Raw genomic sequence first — 21,534 nt, 5'->3', positions numbered from 1 at the left:
ACCGAGTAAAACACTGTTATAAAATCATCAGTTGCTGAAAACAAAAGAAATGAGATGTTTTATCGTAATTTCTAACCAAAAGTTGTAGTAGAATTATCATCAAGTAGCTAATTTGTCATATTGAGATTGCTTTGCCACTTCCTTGCAAAAATGGTAAATAACAGTGAAGTATAAAGGTAAAGCTGACAGCAGGGGGAGTGAAGCATTTGGAGAGTCTGCTTCTGAATTTAATGAGATAGCACTTGTTATTGCTGGTGGAGGACAGTTGTGTACATTTGAGTAATTTCTCAGTATTAAATTCATAATATACTGTAATCGTAGCCTTTTATTTACTTTTAGATCTTAGTTTTGACCAACTCTTCTTAATTTGCTTGAATCTAAAGCAGATCACTTAGAGGTTAGGGATTTTATGAAGTTGACGAGTCAATATCTACTGGGTGCCAATGGTATCCATGAAATTGATTTTCATGTATCCCTGAATTAAATTCTGGGTTCTGAGACAGTTTTGTGTCTTAAAATCTGTATTTTTGACATTTGCATTGTTTGCAGTTTGATCAATACCACCTTGATCTGAATACGTATATTTCATCACAGGATTTTCTAGAAATAGGCAAGTCTCTCTCCCACACCCCAAATGCAAAAATATTCAAAAGTAATGTACTTGGTTAAAAAACAAGCCATTTAGCTCTGCAGGATGATAAACTTTCAAGGTAGGCACTTAATGACTACTATTGTTACTACTGAATATTACACCAGCTTTTTTAACTTCAGTGCAAAATGCAGAAGTTATCACAAAGGTTTTAAAAGAATCTTGGCAATTCACTTACTTTAGAAATTATAGTTACTTTTGTAAGGAGTATTTATTTAAAATTTTCATCTCTTTCCAGGCCATAAAGTGTCGGGTTGCCAATGTTATTCCAACAGCAGGAGGTTGGACTAATGATTGCATCAATACAGTAAAACCACTGATAGCCGAACAGTATTGTTCTGGGAAAATTCTCGACATAATACAAGAAGAGTTTATCTCTTTTGCAGTGGATATTGAACTTCCAGGTTCTGGTAAGATGAGAAAAAATTAATATATACTGAATCTCTCTGCCCCATAGAAGTTACCTTAATTGATTGCAGTCTAACATTGAAGTCATCTTAAATGACTACTTAAAAATCTATATTTCTATATGTGTAAAACCCTTCAAATAATCTCTGATCTTCTATAGTACTTCCCTTCCACGCCAGCTTGTAGTGGTTTTTTTTCCTATTTATATGTTTCAAAAGGGTAGCCTTTTTGTTGCAGATTCCAGTGGTCAGCATTTGAAGTTGATAGCGTATACATATTACTCGTGTGTATGTGTTTTATTGTCACTTGCCAAGTTAAGTCGTCTCATGAGTGTGTGTGTGTGTGTGTGTGTGTGTTATGTTCTTGGCATGGAATTTTTGAGAAACCCCCTTCACTTATTTTTCATTCTTCATTAAGGTATGTCCTGGTCTTGCTAAGAGTGGGACTTAGTATTTTTGATGCATCTCTACTTATAATAGTGTTCAATTCTTTACCTATTTCTGTGCCTCTGAAGAAGTCAGTTACTTCACATAGCTTCAGGTGTTGTCTGAATCTTGATATGGAATTCTTTAAGGTGTCTTAAACTGGTAGTGTAGTTATTTTAATTTCTATTTAGAACTAATTCGTTTTTCAAATATTAAGTATTATGAACTTAAAGATATGTGCATTAATTTGTGTTTTTTAGGAAAACACTTAGATTGTGTGCTTGTGGAAATGGGGCATGGCTTGAGATTAAAAGAGCAAATTATCAAGTCAGAAAATTCCAATGAAAGTGAGTAACGAGTTTTAAAATGTTTTATAATGGTAAACTAACTTAAAAGCCTGAGAGAAGAATCATCTTCATTTTAAAAAAAGGGCTCCCTAATACTCCCGTGGTGTGAATTTTCCAAACATTTATGATGTTTCCTTCCAAACTAAAGAATAAAATAACTTCCTTATTCTCTGTTAGCTGAGTTCATACTTAAGGTACATTTTGTTTTTATTTTGAAATCCTGTTTTTGTTATGGTATCTAAACTAGCCTTTCTTCCATGATGGTAGCTTTTTCCTTTTATAAGTAATAATAATTATTATGGTCTCTGTTAAGCGCTTACTGTGTGCCAAGCACTGTTCTAAGCACTGGGGTAGATCAAGTTGTCCCACATGGGGCTCACAGTCTTAATCCCCATTTTACAGATGAGATAACCGAAGCACAGAAGAGTTAAGTGGCTTACTCAAGGTCACACAGCAGACAGTTGGTGGAGCTGGGATTAGAACCCACGTCCTCTGACTCCTGAGCCTGGGCTCTTTCCACTAAGCCATGCTGCTTCTCTAAGGATTAGTGACAGTAGAAATTAGAAAGTCTGTGGATCTAAAACAATAGTGTTGGTTATCTTTCTCACCTCCTCGCATAGAAATTCCTGCCCTTACAGTTCCTCCAGCCATTCCTGCCTTGAGTTTCACAGCCCAGGCAACCTGCCCGAAGCCTTGTGGCTCACTTTTTTCTCCTGCTCCTCTGAACTGAATTTAATGCCTTCCTTTTCTTCTGTGCCTGATCCCCAGTGCCCAGGTCAGCAGCCCAGCCCCCAGACCCACTGCCCTCCTGTGGAAAGGCTGCTGCTCCTGCTCTTCCCACCCAGAGTCTATCTCTCGGAAACCTGTGACCTCAAGTTAGCCTGCTCCCAGAGAGCTCAATTGGAGACTCTGCCAGACCTATCTGTGTGTAATCTCCAGAACATTTAGCAAGGAATAAAGTCTTGCTGCTCTATGGGAGAGATCTTGAGCTCAGCTCCTCGTTCCTAGACACTGTTCTCACTTGGCATAAATAAGAGCATCATTATCAGGCCCATATATAGAAGCCCTGAGATTCCAAAATCTCTGTATTGTTTAGACCTAAGTATTGGACATTTTCTGTCTTCTACCGTATGCTTCAGTTTTCTGAATAGAATAATCCCAAATGTAGTGATAATTAGGTTATATAAAGCTCTTTAGAGGCTTCTGATGTCAAATTTATACTCTGTTGAATTTCCCCAGGTATAAAAATTAAAGGCAAGATTCTATATTAATGTTCTCTATTGTACTCTCCTAAAGACTTTGTATAATAATAATAATGTTGGTACTTTTTAAGCGCTTACTTTGTGCAGAGCACTGTTCTAAGCGCTGGGGTAGATGCAGGGTAATCAGGTTGTCCCACATGAGGCTCACAGTCTTAATCCCCATTTTACAGATGACATGACTGAGGCACCGAGAAGTTAAATGACTTGCCCATAGTCACACAGTTGACAGGTGGTGGAGCTGGGATTAGAACCCATGACCTCTGACTCCTAAGCCCGTGCTCTTTCCACTGAGCCACGCTTTGTATAGTATTCTGTGGTCAATAAATACCAGCAATATTAGTAGAATATCTTAGAAATCTATTTGTTTTATTTTGTGAGTTGACTAAAGTTATTTTAATCTGTTATTTGAATGCAGAGTCTCTTATTATGTTTGTATTTTTTGGAAAGGTTATTTTGAAGCTATCAGGAATAAATCTGATGAAGAAGAGAAGTCAGTTGAGCAAGGAAATAACCTAAAGATGTTGTCTTTGAATATAGGAGAAGAGTTTTCAGCTGCTATTGCTCACATTTTAACTCCAGAAGATTTCTTCTGTCAATACCTGAAAAATAGCAGTAAGCTATCTTTTACCTGTAACTTGACACTAGAATATGCATTTATGTACACTCCAGAGTACTCCCTAAGAGTATTTATCCTCTTGACCTTTACATTATAGCCCTCACACTTTGATGCCACCCATGAGAAGACAACTGGTAATTCCTATGCGACCAATTGATTTCAGTTGTATTTTATATAGACTGCCACACATTGTTAGAACCCTTCCTAACTAAGCAGCGTTCTACCCAAATGGCACAGTGGAAACACGCGCTATAGAAGAACTGACTATCATTTTTATTTTCCTCTGTGGCTCCTTAATATTTGGGAATTCACTGTGCTCTCCACGTACAGGTCAACTTTGTGAGCTTCAGTTATCCGTAAATGAATACTGTGGTAGATTGCCTGCTCACTCCAACTTTCATCCAGCTGTTGGAGATGTTTGCTGTGCCCAGTACACAGGTAATACATGGGACACTTGAATTGGGTTTATTTTCTCAGGCTAGGTGGAAGCTGTTTCCATCCAAAATTGAGTAGAGCACATGGGACCAAATATTTGGAGCTCAGGTTTCCATTTGTGGTGTGATGCTCCAGACACTTTTTCCCTCCGACCTACTAACTAGTTGAATATTCCTAACATTCTTAGCCATGGCCACCTAATAGTTTAATAATAATAATGGTACTAGTTAAGCACTTACTATACACCAAGCACTTTACTAAATACTGGGATATATACAAGATGGAATGTGTCTGTTTTTTGGTATATTGTACTCTTCCCAGTGCTTAATACAGTGCTGTGCACACTGTAAGCTTTCAATAAATACAATTGAATGAATGAAAGAAAGGTTTGACATGGTCCCTGTCCCACCTGGGGTTCACAGGCAAAGTATGAGGGAGTAGGATTTATTTCCCATTTTACAGATGAAAAAAATGAGGCACAGAGAAGTTAAGAGACTTGCCCAAGGTCATACAACAGACATGTGACAGTGCTGGGATTAGAATCCAGATCCTCCGACTCCCAGGACTGTGCATTTTCCACTAGATCATGAGCTTCCTGGCTGAGAACTATCCACTGGTACGTCTATAGGCTACTACATAGTATATTATACGTGATAATCAGGGAGATGGGTATCACTTAACTTGATATAGGGAGTAATTCTGGCTCCTAGAAGGGCTAGGGATCAGTCAGTCTTCATCTTGGAAGCTAGTGTATTTTTTTAAATCTATCCAGGAGATAGATCACTCAATCATATTTGTTGAGCACTAATTTTGTGCAGGCCACTGCACTAAGCACTTGGGAGTGTACAGCACAACAGTATAATAGACACATTCCTTGCCCACAACAAGCTTAAATTCTAGAGGTGGAGGCAATCAGTAATCTAAAATAAATTACAGTTACGTACATAAGTGTGCCATGTGGCTGGGGATGAGGGTGGTGAATAATGGGAGCAAATCAGAGTGACGCAAAAGCAGTGGGAGAAGAGGAAATGAGGGCTTAGTCAGGGAAGGCCTCTACAAGGGAGATGTGTTTCCAATAAGGCTTTGAATGTAGGGAGAGTAACTGTCTGTCCGATATGAAAAAATGTTCCAGCCCAGAGGCCACCACCTTTCCCCTTTCCCTTCCCTCCCTCCCCACCTCCCTTTCCTCCTCTCTTCCTTCTCCTCTCCCCTTCTTTTGAGATGCACCATCCCATGTAGGCTACCAGTCATATTTCTTGGACTTATTTTATGAGGCATCAGTAAGTTATCTTCCAACTGGATTGCACTCTCCCAAGTGCTTAGACGGAAGCAGAATGGCCTAGTGGAAAGGGCACTGGCCAGGAAGTTCTGAACCCAACTCTGCCTCTTGTCTGCTGTGTGACCTGGAGCAATTACTTCATTCTCTAGGCCTCAGTTCCCCCAACTGCTAAATGGGGATTCAGTACCTGTTCTCCCTCTTAGACTGCAAACACCACATAGGACAAACCCCAAGTAGGACCTGATTATCTAATGCCTTCCCTAGAGCTTAGTCTAGCGCTTGACATATAGTAAGTGCTTAACAAATACCGTTATTATTATTATTGTTATTATTATTAAATGCTCTGCACACAGTAAGTGCACAAGAAATAAAGTGATTTCTTTTAGGTATGTAAAATACCTGAGTACCCCAGACCAATAGAAAAGAGTGACTACCAATCCTGTATCATTTGTTGGAATCTCCTGCCAAGAATGATGGATGAAACTTGGCCCTGACATTTGAGAACCTGCATGAAGGAATCTATTATAGTGGTGGTGGCTTGTGTAGTTAGCAACCCCTCATCCCAGGTAGTTATGTTCCTGCTGGGACAGGAGGAGTGAAAAATAGGCTGTCAAAAATACATCTGTTCTACTAATTAAGGATAATATACCTGATGTAAAACCATATTTTTTTAGTCCAGTGGAAAGCTTATTTTTATGAGACATTTTCAAAAATGCCTTTATACTTAGCATTCCATAGCTAAATATTGTAGTTATCATCTTACTATAAAGGATGTAGCAGTTTCAGTTCAGAAAGTAGGGCTGTTGAAAAAAATAAACCTTAAATAGGCTAGTGTGAATGCTAGAAGAATCCGTACATGTAACAATGATTACATCCATTTTCAGAAATAATTTGTAATTATAATTAAGATCTATGTATACTTATGTTTCTTTTTCCAGAGGACAATCAGTGGTATCGGGCATCAGTTCTGGCCTATGTCTCTGAAGATTCTGCTTTAGTTGGCTATGTAGACTACGGAAACTTTGAAATTCTGAATTTGAGTAGACTTTGCCCTATGTCACCTAATTTATTTAAGTTGCCAGTTCAAGCTATAAAGTGCTCTTTAGCAGGTAGGAAATTCTTATTGACATAAAATAGGTCAGCACTTCATGTAGAAGTTTTTAGCTGAAGCATAAAATTAACAATAAAGATGTACTCTGTATTTTATGTTTGAAAGTAATTCGCATCTATGTTAATTCCAAATGAATGAAAACTTCTAATGCCTACAGTTATGTTTGTTTTAACTCTCTAGTTGTGATTTTTTGAAGAATGGTGATGGTGTGGGAAAATTGTGTTACAGTAACCACTGATTCAGTGATTCATTCAGTTGTATTTATTGAGCATTTACTGTGTGCAGAGCACTGTACTAAGCTCTTGGGAGAGTACAATACCACAATAAGCAGACACTTTCCCTACCCACAGTAAGCTGACTGTTTACAGGGGGGATATATCTACACGGTAATGATGGTAATAATATTTATATTAAGTGCCTACTTTGTGCCAAGCACTAAATGCTGGGTTTGAAAGCAGATAATCAGGGCAGAACTCAGTCCCTGTCCCACATGGAGTTCACAGTGATAAAAAGGAGGGGAGACAGGTATTAAAGTCCCATTTTTCAGATGAGGAAATTGAGAGTCATAAGTTATTTTACTCAGAGAAGCAGCATGACTTAGTAGAAAGAGCACGGGCTTGGGAGTCAGAGGTCATGGGTTCTAATCCCAGCTCCGCTGCTTGTCATCTGTGTGACCTTGGGCAAGTCACAACTTCTCTGTGCCTCAGTTACCTCCTCTGTAAAATGGGGATGAAGACTGTGAGCCCTAAGTGGGACAACCTGATTACCTTGTATCTGCCCCAGTGCTTAGAACAGTGCTTGGCACATATTAAGCGCTTAACAAATACCAACATTATTGTTATTATTACAAAATTGCAAAAAGCACAGGATAGTGTGTATGGGACAGTAAGGCTGATCCAGAAACCGACACATGCACACAACAATATATGGAGTGTTTTCAAGCCCAATTGTGTAATGAAAACACACATAGCAGAGCTGACATAAAACAGCATTGCCTAGTCAATAGAGGCTGGGCTTGGGAGTCAAGGAGGACATGGGTTCTAATTCCAGCTCCACCTCTTGTCTGCTTTGTGACCATGGGTAAGTCGTTTCACTTCTCTGTGCCTCAGTTCCATCATCTGTAAAATGGGGATTAACATTGTGAGCCCCACTGGGGACATGGACTGCATCCAACCTGATGACTTTATATCCACCCCAGTGGTTAAAACAGTGCCTGGCATATAATAAGCCCTTAACAAATACAATTTTAAAAATAATAGAGATGCCTATGAAGCAAGAATATTTCTAATTATGACAAATTTGCTGATCCTAAAAGTTGCATGGAAATTCTTCAAGTGAAGTTGAAAAGGCCACAATAACAGTGGCCTTTCACCACTGTTGATTGTAAACTATGATATCATGGCATGCACTTTTCATATTTCTCATACTTCGCCTATTTCCATCATTTTAATGAGTAAAACTAAAGCTGATATAAATAGAATGTATATTACAGGTGGAGGTGACAAAAATGAAAATATAAAAAATTTTTTGGAGCACTGCATGTAGATGATATAGAAAATGTGGATCCTACAAAAATGTAAGAGGAAGTTTAGATCTGTTTAGTTAAAGCCTATTTCAGTTTCATCCATTGGATTCAGCTGTTATATCTCTTTAAGCAAAGTTAGTGGAAGATTTTCTGTAAGAAAATAAATTAGAGTCTCCTGGAAATTTCATTCTTAGGAGTGAAATCACCATCAAAGACCTGGACTCTGGAGGCCATTTCAATGATGAAAAAACTAGTACAAAATAAAATGATCACAGTGAAGGTAGTGGATAAGAAAGATAATAGTTCTCTGGTGGAACTTATGGATACGTCTGTGAACCCCAGTATAAGTATAAATAAATGTCTCATAGACGCAGGCATCGCTGTTGAGGAAGGCAACCTATTGACGGCAGACAAAGTTTTTAACTTCAAGGACATGACCGGTAAGTAAAGTTATTTAAAATCTATATGTTTAACATTCTCCATTTTCCTGCCTATTCAGGCCTCCGAGGTGCTCAGGCTATAACAACCTCTCCTAGTTAGGTTTCTGTGCCAGTCTCTGCCCCCGTTAGAATTTTGTTTTTGGAAAGAACCACAATCTCTGTTGCCTCTGGATCAGTTCCAGGAAGAGCAGGGGCAGTTCCATTTTGCCATAGTCCCCAGACATGGTTCCCTTCAGTATCTTCTGTATTGGTTTTCTTTGCTGAAAAAATAAGCCTCATCTTCACAGGAATAGAACTTGTAAACAGAGGCATCATAGTGTTTGAGGACTGTTAAGTATATTTCCCATCGCCTACTGCCTGCTGATGCTATAACCCTTCCTGATAAGGACAAGAATACTAGGGCAGGAAGTGGATATCATGGGTATCCCCATCCCTTTCACTGTCAGCTGCCATTGAATTCTTACTATCTTGAGGCATGGGACTACAGCCAAAATAAATACTCGTGAGTGTGGCTTATGAGTGGATTTATGAGACAGAGAAATGATAATGAGAGAGCAGAGAGAAGGCAGAGCAGTTGAAAAATAGACAAAGTAGACAAAAAAGGGCCAATCTAGAGATTGGCGTTGGCAGGGGGGCGGGGAATTATATGCATATAGAGTAAGAAGAAGAGAGGGGATGGATTCACAGCAGCACCAGGGGGAGAAATGAAAATAAGGCCACAATAGGTATCAGAAGGATCAGATGGAAAGAAAAACAGGCGAGAACCAAAGGATCATTCAGGGGCATTGCAGGTGGGGCGAGAACTACAGGAAAAGAAGAAAAGGAGCTGAAACAGCAGCTTCCACCTAACCTAGTCAAAAGTAAAATATTCTTAAGCCTATAATTCAGTGAAAATGCCAGAGAAGCTGGAACTTTGGGCTTTTCTAGCCCGTATTTTATGAAGTTGTGTGATTCATTGACTCACTGAAGGGCTGTTTGGGGGAAAAAAATGAAGCCTAAGGAGTTACTGGCCAAATTGTTCACCTGAGTGCATTAATAGATTTTCTGTAATAGAGTAAATGTAAAAAAGGGAAGTTCAGTTTTCACGCAAAGAAATCATTTCTTGAGACTGTCCACTGTGTCTTAACATATGACTTCTGAATCCTTCCTTCACAGCCATGCTGACTGTAGAAGAATCACTAAATAAAATGGAGTGGACAAAGGTTGAATTAGCTGTTAACCAAGTAGTGGATGTTCTGGTGTGTATGGTATATAATCCTGGAGAATTCTATTGTCAGATACTTAAAGAGGATGGTAAGTTCAACCTCATTCTTTTACATTTTAATATGGCAGTCTCTGAGATACAGTAATAATGGCTTGAATCCTCTAGTGTTAAGCCTATAAGAGATGTGTCTGTGTCCATGCACATGGGTTTCCATAGTGTTGTATCTACTGTTGCTTGGTTTTCAATATCAGGAACAATAGTAGTGGCTTCATATTTTTGATTATGTATCACATGTGAGTTACTCCTGGTTGAGCTCCGTTAATCAATGTTTTGCCCAGATTTCAGGGGGCATCTTCACAGTAATAGCCTTGCAGTGCCTTCTTTAGACATCCTGACAATCTTCCTATTGAGCTTTAGTGAAACCTGGAAGACATACCAACCAGAGCAGTTAAATATGGAGCAAGCTGGAAACAGTACAATTTAAAAGTATGGAATCTCTGGAGCTTTGTCTCTGGGTCTTTTTGCAGTCACTTTATTACATTTTTTTTGGCAGTCTTTCAAAGAATGGGTTTTTTAATTAGGTTTTCTTGAAGTATTTGTGAGCAGAAGCTTCAGGAAGATTGGAAGACTAAGAGACTGACTCATGGTGACTGGTGCTACAAGTGGCAAATCTACCTCCTTTTATACTGGCTCTAATATTATACCCATGCAGGCTGGCATGACAGGAAAGAAGATGGGTAACTGACACTCTGGTCCACACTGCTTCATCTATCTCTGCCTTGAAATGTGCTTCTTGGTCTCCCATTGTTTTCAAAGCTTTTGCTAAAAGTAAAGCAACCCTTCTCCTGAATTCTGCCAACCAGACTGCCCTGTTCACTGCTATTATCTTTTATGAGTCCACTGTTATACTATCATCACTTCATCTTTTCTTTAAAGTATCTATTTTCCTTCCCTGCTCCAATGCTAGCTGTTCGACTGTCTTTCTATGCTTCAGTCTCATGTGCCCTGCCCAGCGAAACTGTGTGGGTTGAGCATTGGTTAAATGCTGATGAGCTGACTAATTTCCAGGATTTCAGTACTGATCCTGTCTTGCCATTTGAAGTCGAGACTGAGTCTGTTCGAAAAGCCAGCCAAGTTTTCTGTGTTAGATCGTTTCCATTGCACAGATTAGACAACACCATGGTGTTGTAAGCTTTCAGTTTGAGTGTTGCGAACCTCTGTCCAAATCGTGTGAACTAGATTTGTTTGTTTTCTATTTTATCTGCAGTCAGGTATTTGTATTGATTTAAGTAAGCCCTTTTTGGGATCTCAGTGCCCCGCATCTGGATGTTCAGTATCTAGTGAGCACTTACTGTTTGCAGAGCACTAGACTAAGCACTGGGAAGAATACAGCACAATAGAGTTGGTAGACATTATCCCTGCCCACAAGGATAGTGGGGAAGACAAACATTAAAATAACTGCAGAAGAGGAAATAACAGGGTGTACGGATATATACATCAGTGCTGAGGGGCTGAAGGTGAGGTGAATATCAAGTCTTGTGGAGAAGGAAGAGCAGAACATAGAGATGTTGTGAAATTAGAACTGAAAGGATTTGGTGATTTTAAATATATGGGCTGTCATTTAGGACCATGATGTCGACCCTACATGTGAACTGGTCGGGTGCAAGTGCCAACCTTCCCTTGTGAAGAGCTACTGTGATCAATATCATGCAGCATGTTTATATCTATATGCCCTATTTGACAGTTCTTTTAGTCTCTTACTGTAAGATTTAATAAGCCCAATGGACCCAGACTTGTGAGCCTCTCTTGACTATGTGTCTCTTCTAACTTACATTTGACAAACATTACTCACAACAAAGGATTACTAGCAGTGACCCAAAGTTTAAGTAAGTTACCTGGGTATCATACTATCTAATAGTGCAGGGATGGACAAGGAGTCAGAAAAGCAAATTAAAAAAGCTAGTGGGTCCTTTAGGAGGCACAAAGACCATATGTGATACCATTTTGTCCTCAAGATGCAGACTAAAGTAAAAGTACCTTGGAACATTTTTAGTGCCTAACCTTTGTGGCTCTTAGACCTAGGCCTAAACTAGTCACCACATTTGATTTTTAGAACCAGTCCACCAGTGCCACCTAAGTGCCATAACTAACACCGAAAGGCAAGATAGTATCACAGACAATTAGGTACTGGAATAAGTACCACCAGCATCAAAGCAGTGCTTATTGCATCCCGGCTTTGCTGAGTGGTAGGTGTGGGGATAATGGTTATCCTATTACTGCCCAGGCAGCTGCTCTAAGGTGAGCTGAAATGGTATACTTGTAACCAGGGTGGCCAGAAATGCCTTAAGGAGGCAGTGAAGCAAAACTTGGAACAGTGTGGCATAGCATTGAACAACTGGGAGGTGGGGAAATGGGAGCAGAAGTCTTGCAGTGGAGGCTTCAGGGAGACAGTAACACTGAGAGAAATGAAAGTCATGTCAGGATAGCAAATGCAACAGTGAAGGAAGAGGTATTTTTGCAAATGTGAAACAAAAGGTATTGTGAGACCTATGCTGGCCTTCTCCCCGGAGGTTCTCCCTGACCTGACAAAAATCACACTTCTCAATAGCTTCATTTCAAACTTGAAGGAGAACTCTCTTTCTCTGTTTGGTATGCATACATGTTTATATGTATATATACACATATATGGAATTATTTTAAATAATTTGCTATTACCCATTTAAAAATACAACTATTTAGAATTACTGTAAGTGCTTAACTTTTATTTCACTGTTCTACTTTCAGCTATGTATAGGCTAAATGAACTGAACAAATCTTTAGCAAAGTACTGCCAGCAAAGCTCACCTTACTTTCTAAAACCAACAGTGGGAGAACCATGCTGTGCTTTTTTTCTAGGTAAGTTGCATATGACATGATCTCTACACAGGTGTTTTCAAAATCCCCTCTCCAGCCCTGATGTCTCTCTTTTAAGAAGTTTAGCATTTCCTCTGCCTTCATTGTATCTTTTATCTGGATGTTCTCCTGATACCTCAAACTAAGCATGTTCAAAATAGAACTCCTCCTCTTCTCACCCAAACTTTGTCCTCCTCCTGTCTTTCCCACCACTATAGACAATACTACTAACCTCCCTATCTCACAAACCCGTAACCTTGGCATTATCCTCGACTGATCTCTTTACTCAACCCATATATTCAGTATATCACCAAATCCTGTCAGTTCTAACTTCACAACATTGCTAAAATCCACCCTTCCCTCTTCATCCAAACTGCTATTATGTTAATCCAAGCACTTTTCATACCTTGCCTTGACTACTGCATAAAATAGTTTATAATTCAAGAGGCCATTCCTAATTAAGCCCTCTTTTCCCCTACTCCCTCTCTCTTCTGTCACGTATGCACTTAGTTCAAGAGTAACTTTGACATTGAATTTTAGATTTAAATACTCTAAATCCATTGACTAGAGTTTGAGAAATTATTTCACTAAAAAGAAGCCCAAGACCAATGGTGTTATGCGGTAATGTGCCCATCGCTTTCTTAAAGACAAAAACTTTACTGGTGGCAGTAGGAAATTTGTATCTGATACTTTGATTTTTGTCACTTTAATTCGGCTGAAACATAGTTGGTTATTGAAACCACTTATTTTGGAAATCTTTTTAACATCAGGAAAACTGAGGTCTATTACTTTTTTATGCAAAATCCAGGTGATTATAATTGGTATCGAGCCTTAGTAAAGGAAATCTTACCAAATGGATACGTTAAAGTGCATTTTGTGGATTATGGAAATGTTGAGGAAGTAAAATTAGATAAGCTTCGACAAATCTCTGCTGAATTCTTAAGGCTTCCATTTCAAGGAATCCAGTGCTGGTTATCAGGTATGACGTCAAACAAGGTATATAAGCGAAATCTAAAGAGTTTGATTTCTTTTAACTTTCTGAAGTTTCCAAGTAGCAGATTCTTCATTTTGGGTATGTTTATTAAATGATTTTTAGAATAAAATATATGAAACATTAAATTTCATGAAATATTTAAAATGCATTTTTATGCACAAGCACAAATATGTCCACCTATTTACAGAGCATGTAGTATTAAGTGAAAATAAAGTAATGAAACTGAAATATTTTGGAGATTTTCCTTGAGTTGGCTTTTAAAGGTTATGTTTGCAGATCTACCCTCACTAAATGCTGAAAGCTTGCTGGTCAGAGACTAGACCTCAGTTGGTTTTTGTATAATCACTCCAGTGCTTAGCACAGTCCTTTTCATATTGTTAGTGCTTAATCAGTTAGTAATAATAGTCTATTTTTGAAATTGTCCAAGAAATAAGACATTTTAATTTTCAGCCATATTTGCTGGGGCAGAAGCATCTTATGATTGAAATTTTGTCATTGAAGGAGCAATTTTGATACATTCTGAATGCTTCTATCACTGGGAATATTTTAGTGGAAAGACCAAAGTAAAGAAACAGCTAGGGTCACACAGCTATTGTTGTCTGCATTTTAAGGACAGAGGTTCTAAACCTGTGGAAACTTACTGTTCAAAAAATAATCATTAGCCTCAGAAAAATGAGATCAAAAACCTTCAATTCTTGAATGAACTCATTTATCACTTAGCAGCAACAGTGTTTTGTGAACAAAAATTATTTTTCATTCCATGAGGGTTATGTATGATTTTCATTTTGTATAAAGAAGTCTGACAGTGTCATCAAAGAATAGAAAAGTGGGTTTTTCTATCCTTGAAATTCTGTTTATATAGATTTTTTTTTTCTACAGACATAAAGCCAATAAGGAGAGAGTGGAGTAAGGAAGCCACAGCAAGATTTCGGATGTATGTTGCAGGGATAAAACTTCGAGCCAGAGTACTTGATATCAGAGACAGGGGTGCTGGATTACAACTCACCGATCTTTCGACAGATCATCCCCAAACAATTAATGACATATTAATTAGTGAAAATTTGGCTTTAAAAGAAGGGCTACCAAGTAGAGGCAATTGCAATAACAATCCTATTAAAAAAATTAATTCCCATATTGATAGTAAAATTCAAGGTAAGTACTTCCTTTTGAGCCCATATAAATTATAACAACTGATTTTTATTTTAATTAACATGAATTTTTGATAGATATCATAAACAAAAGTGGTAATTACTGAAGTTATTGCAACCATCCTGCTCAAACCTATATGCTAGATACAAGTTCTGAGGGCAAATTTTGAATATTGACTCAGTTCTCCTTTACTGTGGAAGTTAAGTTCTTCACAGATCCAGTGTTAAGCAAATGTTATGGTATCTGCACCTTGATTGACACAAGATGTATGTTCAGGACCATTTCCTCCAACATCTTGTATCAGTTAATCATTGGTATTTATTGAGCGCTGACTATGTGGACAGCACTGTACTAAGCACTTGGGAGAGTACAATACAACAGAATTAGTAGATACAGTATCTGGCCATAACAAACTAGGTAAACTTGTGCTTTGGGGAGAACATTCCTCAATTCTTTAAAAAATTTTGTCAGAGATGGGTAAATTTTATCAGAGATCCGTGACATGGGCATTTGATAGTCACCTCCAACCTCACATTACTTATGTACATATCTTTTAAGCTATATGTTATAAATTATCCATATTAATGCCTGTCTCCTTCTCTGGAGTGTAAGTGTGTTATAGGCAAGGAATGTGTCTGCTACTTCTGTTGTATTGTACTCTTCTAAGCACTTAGTACGGTGCTCTGCACATAGTAAGCGCTCAGTAATTAATTTGATTAGGTAGTGAAAATTCATGTTAGGGAAAACCTGACTGTACTTTTGTTGTTCCGTGTGTGTATGCGTGTATAAATGTGCATGTACACACACAATCTATTTCTCTTTCTCTCTCTCCCCACTTCATCTCACCCCACCCCCTCCACTTAAATTGAAATTCCTGAAAGAGGTAGCCCAGATGAGGTGGAGATCTCTTTTCTCCTGCCCTGACTCTGGTCTGCCTTTGGCAGAAGTGAGAAAAATCCTGTTCAGCCACACCTCCCTTTTCTATTTCCCTTTCATTTACCTTAGCCTTCACTCCTACCCCTATTTTCTGCTGCCTTCAGTGGAACTAGGGAGCAGTGGTTTGGTGGGGAATTGCTGTCCCTTATCACAGATTCCTTTTACCTCCTAGAATGTTGGATTGCCTATGGGCTAAAGCGATGCTCAGTCTTCTGGTTAACAGGCAGCAACAGAGAGGAACAAGGAGATGAGCTGAGAGGGAATGGCCAGAGGGAACATGGATGGTTCAAACCAAACTTGCTCCTTGCCATTTGGAGCAAGTGAGTGGGGCCAGGATGCAGGTATCTGGACCTCAGGATCTCAGCTAGGTCCATCATAACATTTTCCTACCCTCCTCCTGCTAGAAGAGGCTCATGGCTTGAGGGCCACAGTGTCCCTTGGTTTACCAAGGAAAAAGTACCGGGGTGTTGGGTAATATAGCGGGGGACTGAGGAGAGGGGCCGGGGGGAACATAGTGGAGCATTAGTGGAGAGGTTCTGTTATCAGATTGGGGCTAGTTCTAGAAAGGGAACCTATAGAATTCATTCATTCAGTAGTATTTATTGAGCGCTTACTATGTGCAGAGCACTGTACTAAGCGCTTGGAATGAACAAGTCGGCAACAGATAGAGACAGTCCCTGCCGTTTGACAGGCTTACAGTCTAATGGGGGGAGACAGGCAGAAAAGAACAATGGCAATAAATACAGTCAAGGGGAAGAACATCTCGTAAAAACAATGGCAACTAAATAGAATCAAGGCGATGTACATTTCATTAACAAAATAGAATTATAAGTATCCCACAATATGATGGTTCAAATTTTTGAGGAACACATTGCATTTGTATCCTCAAGTATGCCAATAACTTTTTACTAGAATATTTAACACTGTGTTTTCTAGAGCTTACTAATCCTTAAATAGAAAAAAATCCTGCTCTAAACATTCTGTTATTTGAATAAGTTACAGATGTTATTATCCATAACTTTTTCCTTTGCTAAAAATGAGGTGGTGTTTTATTGCCTTAGCAGTTACCAATGAAGTGAATGAAATTCTGCCCTGATATTTCTAAATTTTAGTTTCTATTAACTTTTTAGGGTTAAGCATTTCTATGGAGCATCAAGTTTCTGACCAGATAAGTAAAATATTTTTTTCCCCCAGCATTGTATTCCTAGTTAGGATGAGCTTACTTGAAGAGATTGGTAAGTACTTTATATATTTATAGATATGAGATTTATGCAAGCATATTTCTTTAAATCCCTTTAGCCACTTCATCTCCTTATCTGTGGAAAACAATAGAATTTCCTGTGAATGCAAGTATTCCCGTGCATATATTGGAAGTAATAAACCCAAACTTGTTTTATGCTTTTCCAATCAATAACAAAGGTAAGAAACATAGTGTAGGTGTACGAATCCAGATAAACTTAATGATATGTCTAAATTCGGGTGGTTGGAAATGCCGTCCAAGTTATTACTATTGTAGCCATGCAAATTGCACATACCTCACTCTTCCTTTTTTTGTCTTTGAGATGGAATGTCTTCTAATATGTATTTGTGGGGCTGAATATATGTAGATGGGGGTGTACCCAGTTGTTATAGCCTAGTGATTACAGAAGTGAGTGGGAAATGATAAAAGTGGGTAGCACAAAATAAGGGGTTTGGGAATCAGTGAAAATGTTGATGACCTTGACTTGCTCAAGAGTTGGAGCTTTGTATGTTCAAACTGCCCTCCTAAACATGCTCCAGGCAGCTGGAAGGAACAATGAAGAAAACTTTAAGTACATGCGCTGCAAATTCTTTGCACACACTCAAGAACTGATGTAGTCAGAGATTGACCCTATTCAAAACTCTGCCTCACTCCTTTTGTATTTTAGTAGACCAAGGGAAATTACAAAGGATGACAATGGAATTATTAGAACATTGCAACTCTCAGAAAAATAGACCCTCCTTTACACCACGTATTGGAGATGCTTGCTGTGCCAGATTTTTATGTAAGCATATTTATGTTTCTTCTAAGGTAGAATGGTTGAAGAGTTAAAAATGTGTCTTTGTCTCCTAGTAGTAGTGATAGTGCTTATTAAGTGCCTGCTGTGTGCAAAGGATTATATTAAGTACTAGAAAAAACTGCCTCCTGATGTGTCATAATCAAAAGAATAAGCATGTTTAGGGGGAGCTCTGGTATTGAGCACATGAGGAAAGATAAATGAAAACAACAGAGAAGACAAAGAAAATAATAATAATTATTATTATAGTATTTGTTAAGCACTTACTATGTGCCCGGCGGGAGAGCACTGGAAGTTCAACGAGCTAGAGGAGAAGAGTTTCAGGCCCCACACTGCTTGGAGTTCAACAGTGACCGCCACAGCCTTTTCCACATTGTGAAATGTTGTGGACACCACTCATTCCTGGTCTTTTTCATCCTTCCTGCTTTTCCAGAATGGACCCGAGGGAGGGTGGAGGGAATTCCCCATGGTCCTGCTCAGCATCTGGTGAGGTGGCCACACAAAAGCACTAGAAAAAAGGAACCGTCTCTAATTAACTCTTTAGAGTTGTAGCAGGGCCATATGGCTGTGGGTTTGATTTGATGACTCATTGACTTGTGATAATAATGTTGGTATTTGTTAAGCACTTACTATGTGCAGAGCACTGTTCTAAGCTCTGGGTGATGGGAACACCTTGAAGACACGGTTGAAGGCACTTATTTCAATTGTGTAAAAATAGAAAGTAGAAACTGGTTATGACATTTAACTTATATTAGGCCAGGAAGTTGAATGGAGTAAACTAAAACATATGTTGCCATTCTTAAATTATATTATAGCTCTGAATGTCCCAAACTAGGGAAACTATCAGTATTGTAGTTTTTATTTTAAAAGCAGTGGTTTTGCTTTCATCTTGCTATCAAAAGTAGGTTTTTTCAAATAGCATTTAATCCAAGATCGTTTTTGTTTTAAATCTTTAAACTTTAATAGGATGTTCAGGGGTATAAAAACCAGAATAACTGAAAATATGACACCAATTATGAAGTTACAGTAGCAAAATTATTCCAAATGGATGGAATCACAACATTGCTGAGATTATTAAAAAAAAAATTCCACTTTCTGGCCTATGTAGGTGTGTAACTATATAGGAACATAGTGCCAAACTGGATAAGGCCCTTGTAAATTGGGTAAGGAACTGTGTACTGTCGTCTTATGTTTCTCTAAAGGAGTACATTTGAAAGAAAGGACCTCGGTTCTAGTCCTGGCTCTGCCACTCATCTGCTTTATGACCGCTGGCAAGTCACTTAACTTCTCTGTGCCTCAATTACCTCATCTATAAACTGAGGATTAAGACCATGAGCCCCACGTGGGACATGGACTGCGTCCAACCTGATTCAGTTGTGTCTGCCCCAGTCCTTAGAACAGTGCCTGGCACATAGTAAGCACTTAACAAATACCATAAAAAGGTGATATAAAATAGATATCTTTCTCTTGGAAGATTCCATTTAAATGCAATTTCTTATTTAATGGATCACGTTTTCTTTCAGGTGATAACTACTGGTACCGAGCTATTGTTCTGGATATCTCTAATTCTGAGGTGAAGGTTGTATATGTAGATTATGGAAATATTGAAACTCTGCCCTTTTCTAGGGTACTGCCTATTAGCCCAAGCTTCCTGGAACTTCCTTTTCAAATAATTAGGTGTTCATTTGAAGGTAAACTATTAACCAGTATTTTTCTTGGGTTCTTGTCTATTTTCCATTCTCAGAGATACTTTACCTTGTTTTTCTAGATTCAAAGATGAAATGTTATTTTCAGTGGAAAAAAAAGTTAAGGTTTTTTATCCATAATTTACTCAGTCAGCCCCAATGCGTAATTTACTAAGTGCTAAACTGGGATAATAGTAGGTAATCATTTGATGTATAATTGGAAAAATAATCTGGTCTACTTTTCAATGGAATTTACCTCTGAATAGGGTCACCTTGCCTGTATACTAAAGAAAAAATTTACAATTGGTTTTGATATGTCCAAAGGTCTAACGTAAAAATGGTCTATTGAAGCACCAAACCATTTTTGGTGATGGGATGACAAAGCCTTATGGAAATATCATTAAAAAGTGTATTTTAAATTATACTAATGTCTGTCTCCCCCTCTAGACTGTAAGCTCATTATGGGCAGGGAACATGTTTACTAATTGTTGTATTGTAGTAATAATAATATGATAATAATAGTAATGGCATTCGGTAGGCACTTACTATGTGCCAGGCACTATACTAAGCTCTGAAGTGGGTATAAGCAAATCGGGTCAGACCCAATCCTTGTCCCACGTGGGGCTCAACAGTCTCAACCTCCGTTTTACAGATGAGTTAACTGAGGCCCAGAGAAGTGAAGTGAAATTTGGTGTTCTTATCTATAAGTCACCCAAAGTAGCAAGTGACACTGATGCAGCTCCAGAGCTTTTTGGGAGAACCAAAGAACTGCTGGAGTCTCAGATTCCGCCATCACCACGGGGAGGACAGGGAGCACATGTTTCACTGGTATTTGCTTCCTAATTATCTGTGTCTTTTCCAGGAATAATGCAGTTGCCTGGGAGTGATTCTCTATTAGTTACAGATCAGTTAAAAAAACTAGTGCTGAATCAGCGGGTCCTGATCACAGTAAAAGGGATCCATGAGAATGTCCATGCGGTGTCTGTTTTGAAGCAGTCTGAAAATGGTACCCTAAATATAGCTGATACATTGGTCCTGGAAGGCTTAGCAAAACCCATCAAAAGTCACAACCAGAGTGTTTTGGATAAAGGTAATCATTATTGTTTTAAAGTTTAAATGTTCAGGAGCTTCAAGTTTGGCATTAAAATTAAACTGCATCTAGAGTACAGCCTTTGTGTCTTGATATATCTCTTATCTCTCAATTTCTGCTTGTAAATTTAGAAAACTAAGTGGCACAGATTTCTTAAGTTTCGAATCTGTAAGTATTGGAATTACTTATCGGATCCTTTACTTGTTAACTAACAATGATTTTGTTTTTGCTTATAGAAGAGATTCACCAGATAAATTGCTGTTGCCTAGAGTTACAAAAGAAAGTAAGTTAAATGCTTCCAAATAAGATTCTCAGACTTTGGGATGTTTTTGGTAATTAAATGATCATTACAATTTTGTTTCTCTTTGCTTTTAGGTGGAAAAACATGAACAGATCCTTCTCTTTCTTTTAACCAAGTCAATAGACCAAGATAAATTTACTGAAATGAAAAGGTGGTTCAAAATGTAAATCTGTTTAACTTGCCAGTTATATACTTTTGAAGATATATACCACAATTATTTTTATTACTATATATTAAAGATAGCATTTTGGATTCATAATTTATTGTTGGTATTTGGTTCTTTGTTAATGTATCTAATTGGAAAATACCATAGGATTGTTTTGTTCTTGGAGTCCTTCTTTAAATGGTATCCATTTAGGAGTAAAGCCTCTTGAGATTAGCCTAGGGTTGTTGCTGGTTTATTTTTTTTTTTAATTTAATCTTATACTCTTACTACTCTGAAGTGTTGACTAATAAAATGTCTACAAAAAGTTTGTTTAGCAACAGAATGTATGGATATATTTGTGAATCAAACAGTTTATATCTTTAATTCTGTATATCTAATTTATTTTAGAATTCTCATGCAATTATTTCCATGAACACATAGGCAGTTTACTGTAGCTCTACCAGGATACTTTAGGATAATTTTTAAAGCTTTAGTCACACCACTTTTGTGCCTTTGTATTGTTTAAACAACACCAGGTTCTGAAGCTCTAGTATTAATAAATACGATTGATTAATGTAAATAAAGTTAAGAATTTTGTGCCTTCA

The 21,534-nt window shown here is 38.1% G+C and overlaps 1 protein-coding gene across 1 annotated transcript in view; it reads left to right on the top strand.

The window, feature by feature from the left end:
• The window catches only part of TDRD1 (tudor domain containing 1), a 33,730-nt gene extending 12,196 nt beyond the window's left edge, over window positions 1-21,534 (top strand). Inside the window, exons 10-26 of the mRNA XM_007667734.2 lie at window positions 888-1,059; window positions 1,743-1,829; window positions 3,539-3,703; window positions 4,038-4,145; window positions 6,360-6,530; window positions 8,252-8,497; window positions 9,653-9,790; window positions 12,486-12,596; window positions 13,402-13,572; window positions 14,467-14,739; window positions 16,803-16,840; window positions 16,962-17,091; window positions 17,580-17,696; window positions 19,232-19,399; window positions 20,256-20,483; window positions 20,720-20,766; window positions 20,859-21,534. Of these exons, the coding sequence (XP_007665924.1) occupies window positions 888-1,059; window positions 1,743-1,829; window positions 3,539-3,703; window positions 4,038-4,145; window positions 6,360-6,530; window positions 8,252-8,497; window positions 9,653-9,790; window positions 12,486-12,596; window positions 13,402-13,572; window positions 14,467-14,739; window positions 16,803-16,840; window positions 16,962-17,091; window positions 17,580-17,696; window positions 19,232-19,399; window positions 20,256-20,483; window positions 20,720-20,766; window positions 20,859-20,951 (2,463 nt within the window). The 3' untranslated portion in view covers window positions 20,952-21,534. The remainder of the gene's footprint in view (window positions 1-887; window positions 1,060-1,742; window positions 1,830-3,538; window positions 3,704-4,037; window positions 4,146-6,359; window positions 6,531-8,251; window positions 8,498-9,652; window positions 9,791-12,485; window positions 12,597-13,401; window positions 13,573-14,466; window positions 14,740-16,802; window positions 16,841-16,961; window positions 17,092-17,579; window positions 17,697-19,231; window positions 19,400-20,255; window positions 20,484-20,719; window positions 20,767-20,858) is intronic.

The sequence above is a fragment of the Ornithorhynchus anatinus genome, chromosome 16, assembly GCF_004115215.2.
Source record: "Ornithorhynchus anatinus isolate Pmale09 chromosome 16, mOrnAna1.pri.v4, whole genome shotgun sequence".
Classification (NCBI taxonomy): domain Eukaryota; kingdom Metazoa; phylum Chordata; class Mammalia; order Monotremata; family Ornithorhynchidae; genus Ornithorhynchus; species Ornithorhynchus anatinus.
This window is presented reverse-complemented; position numbering and strand designations above follow the sequence as displayed.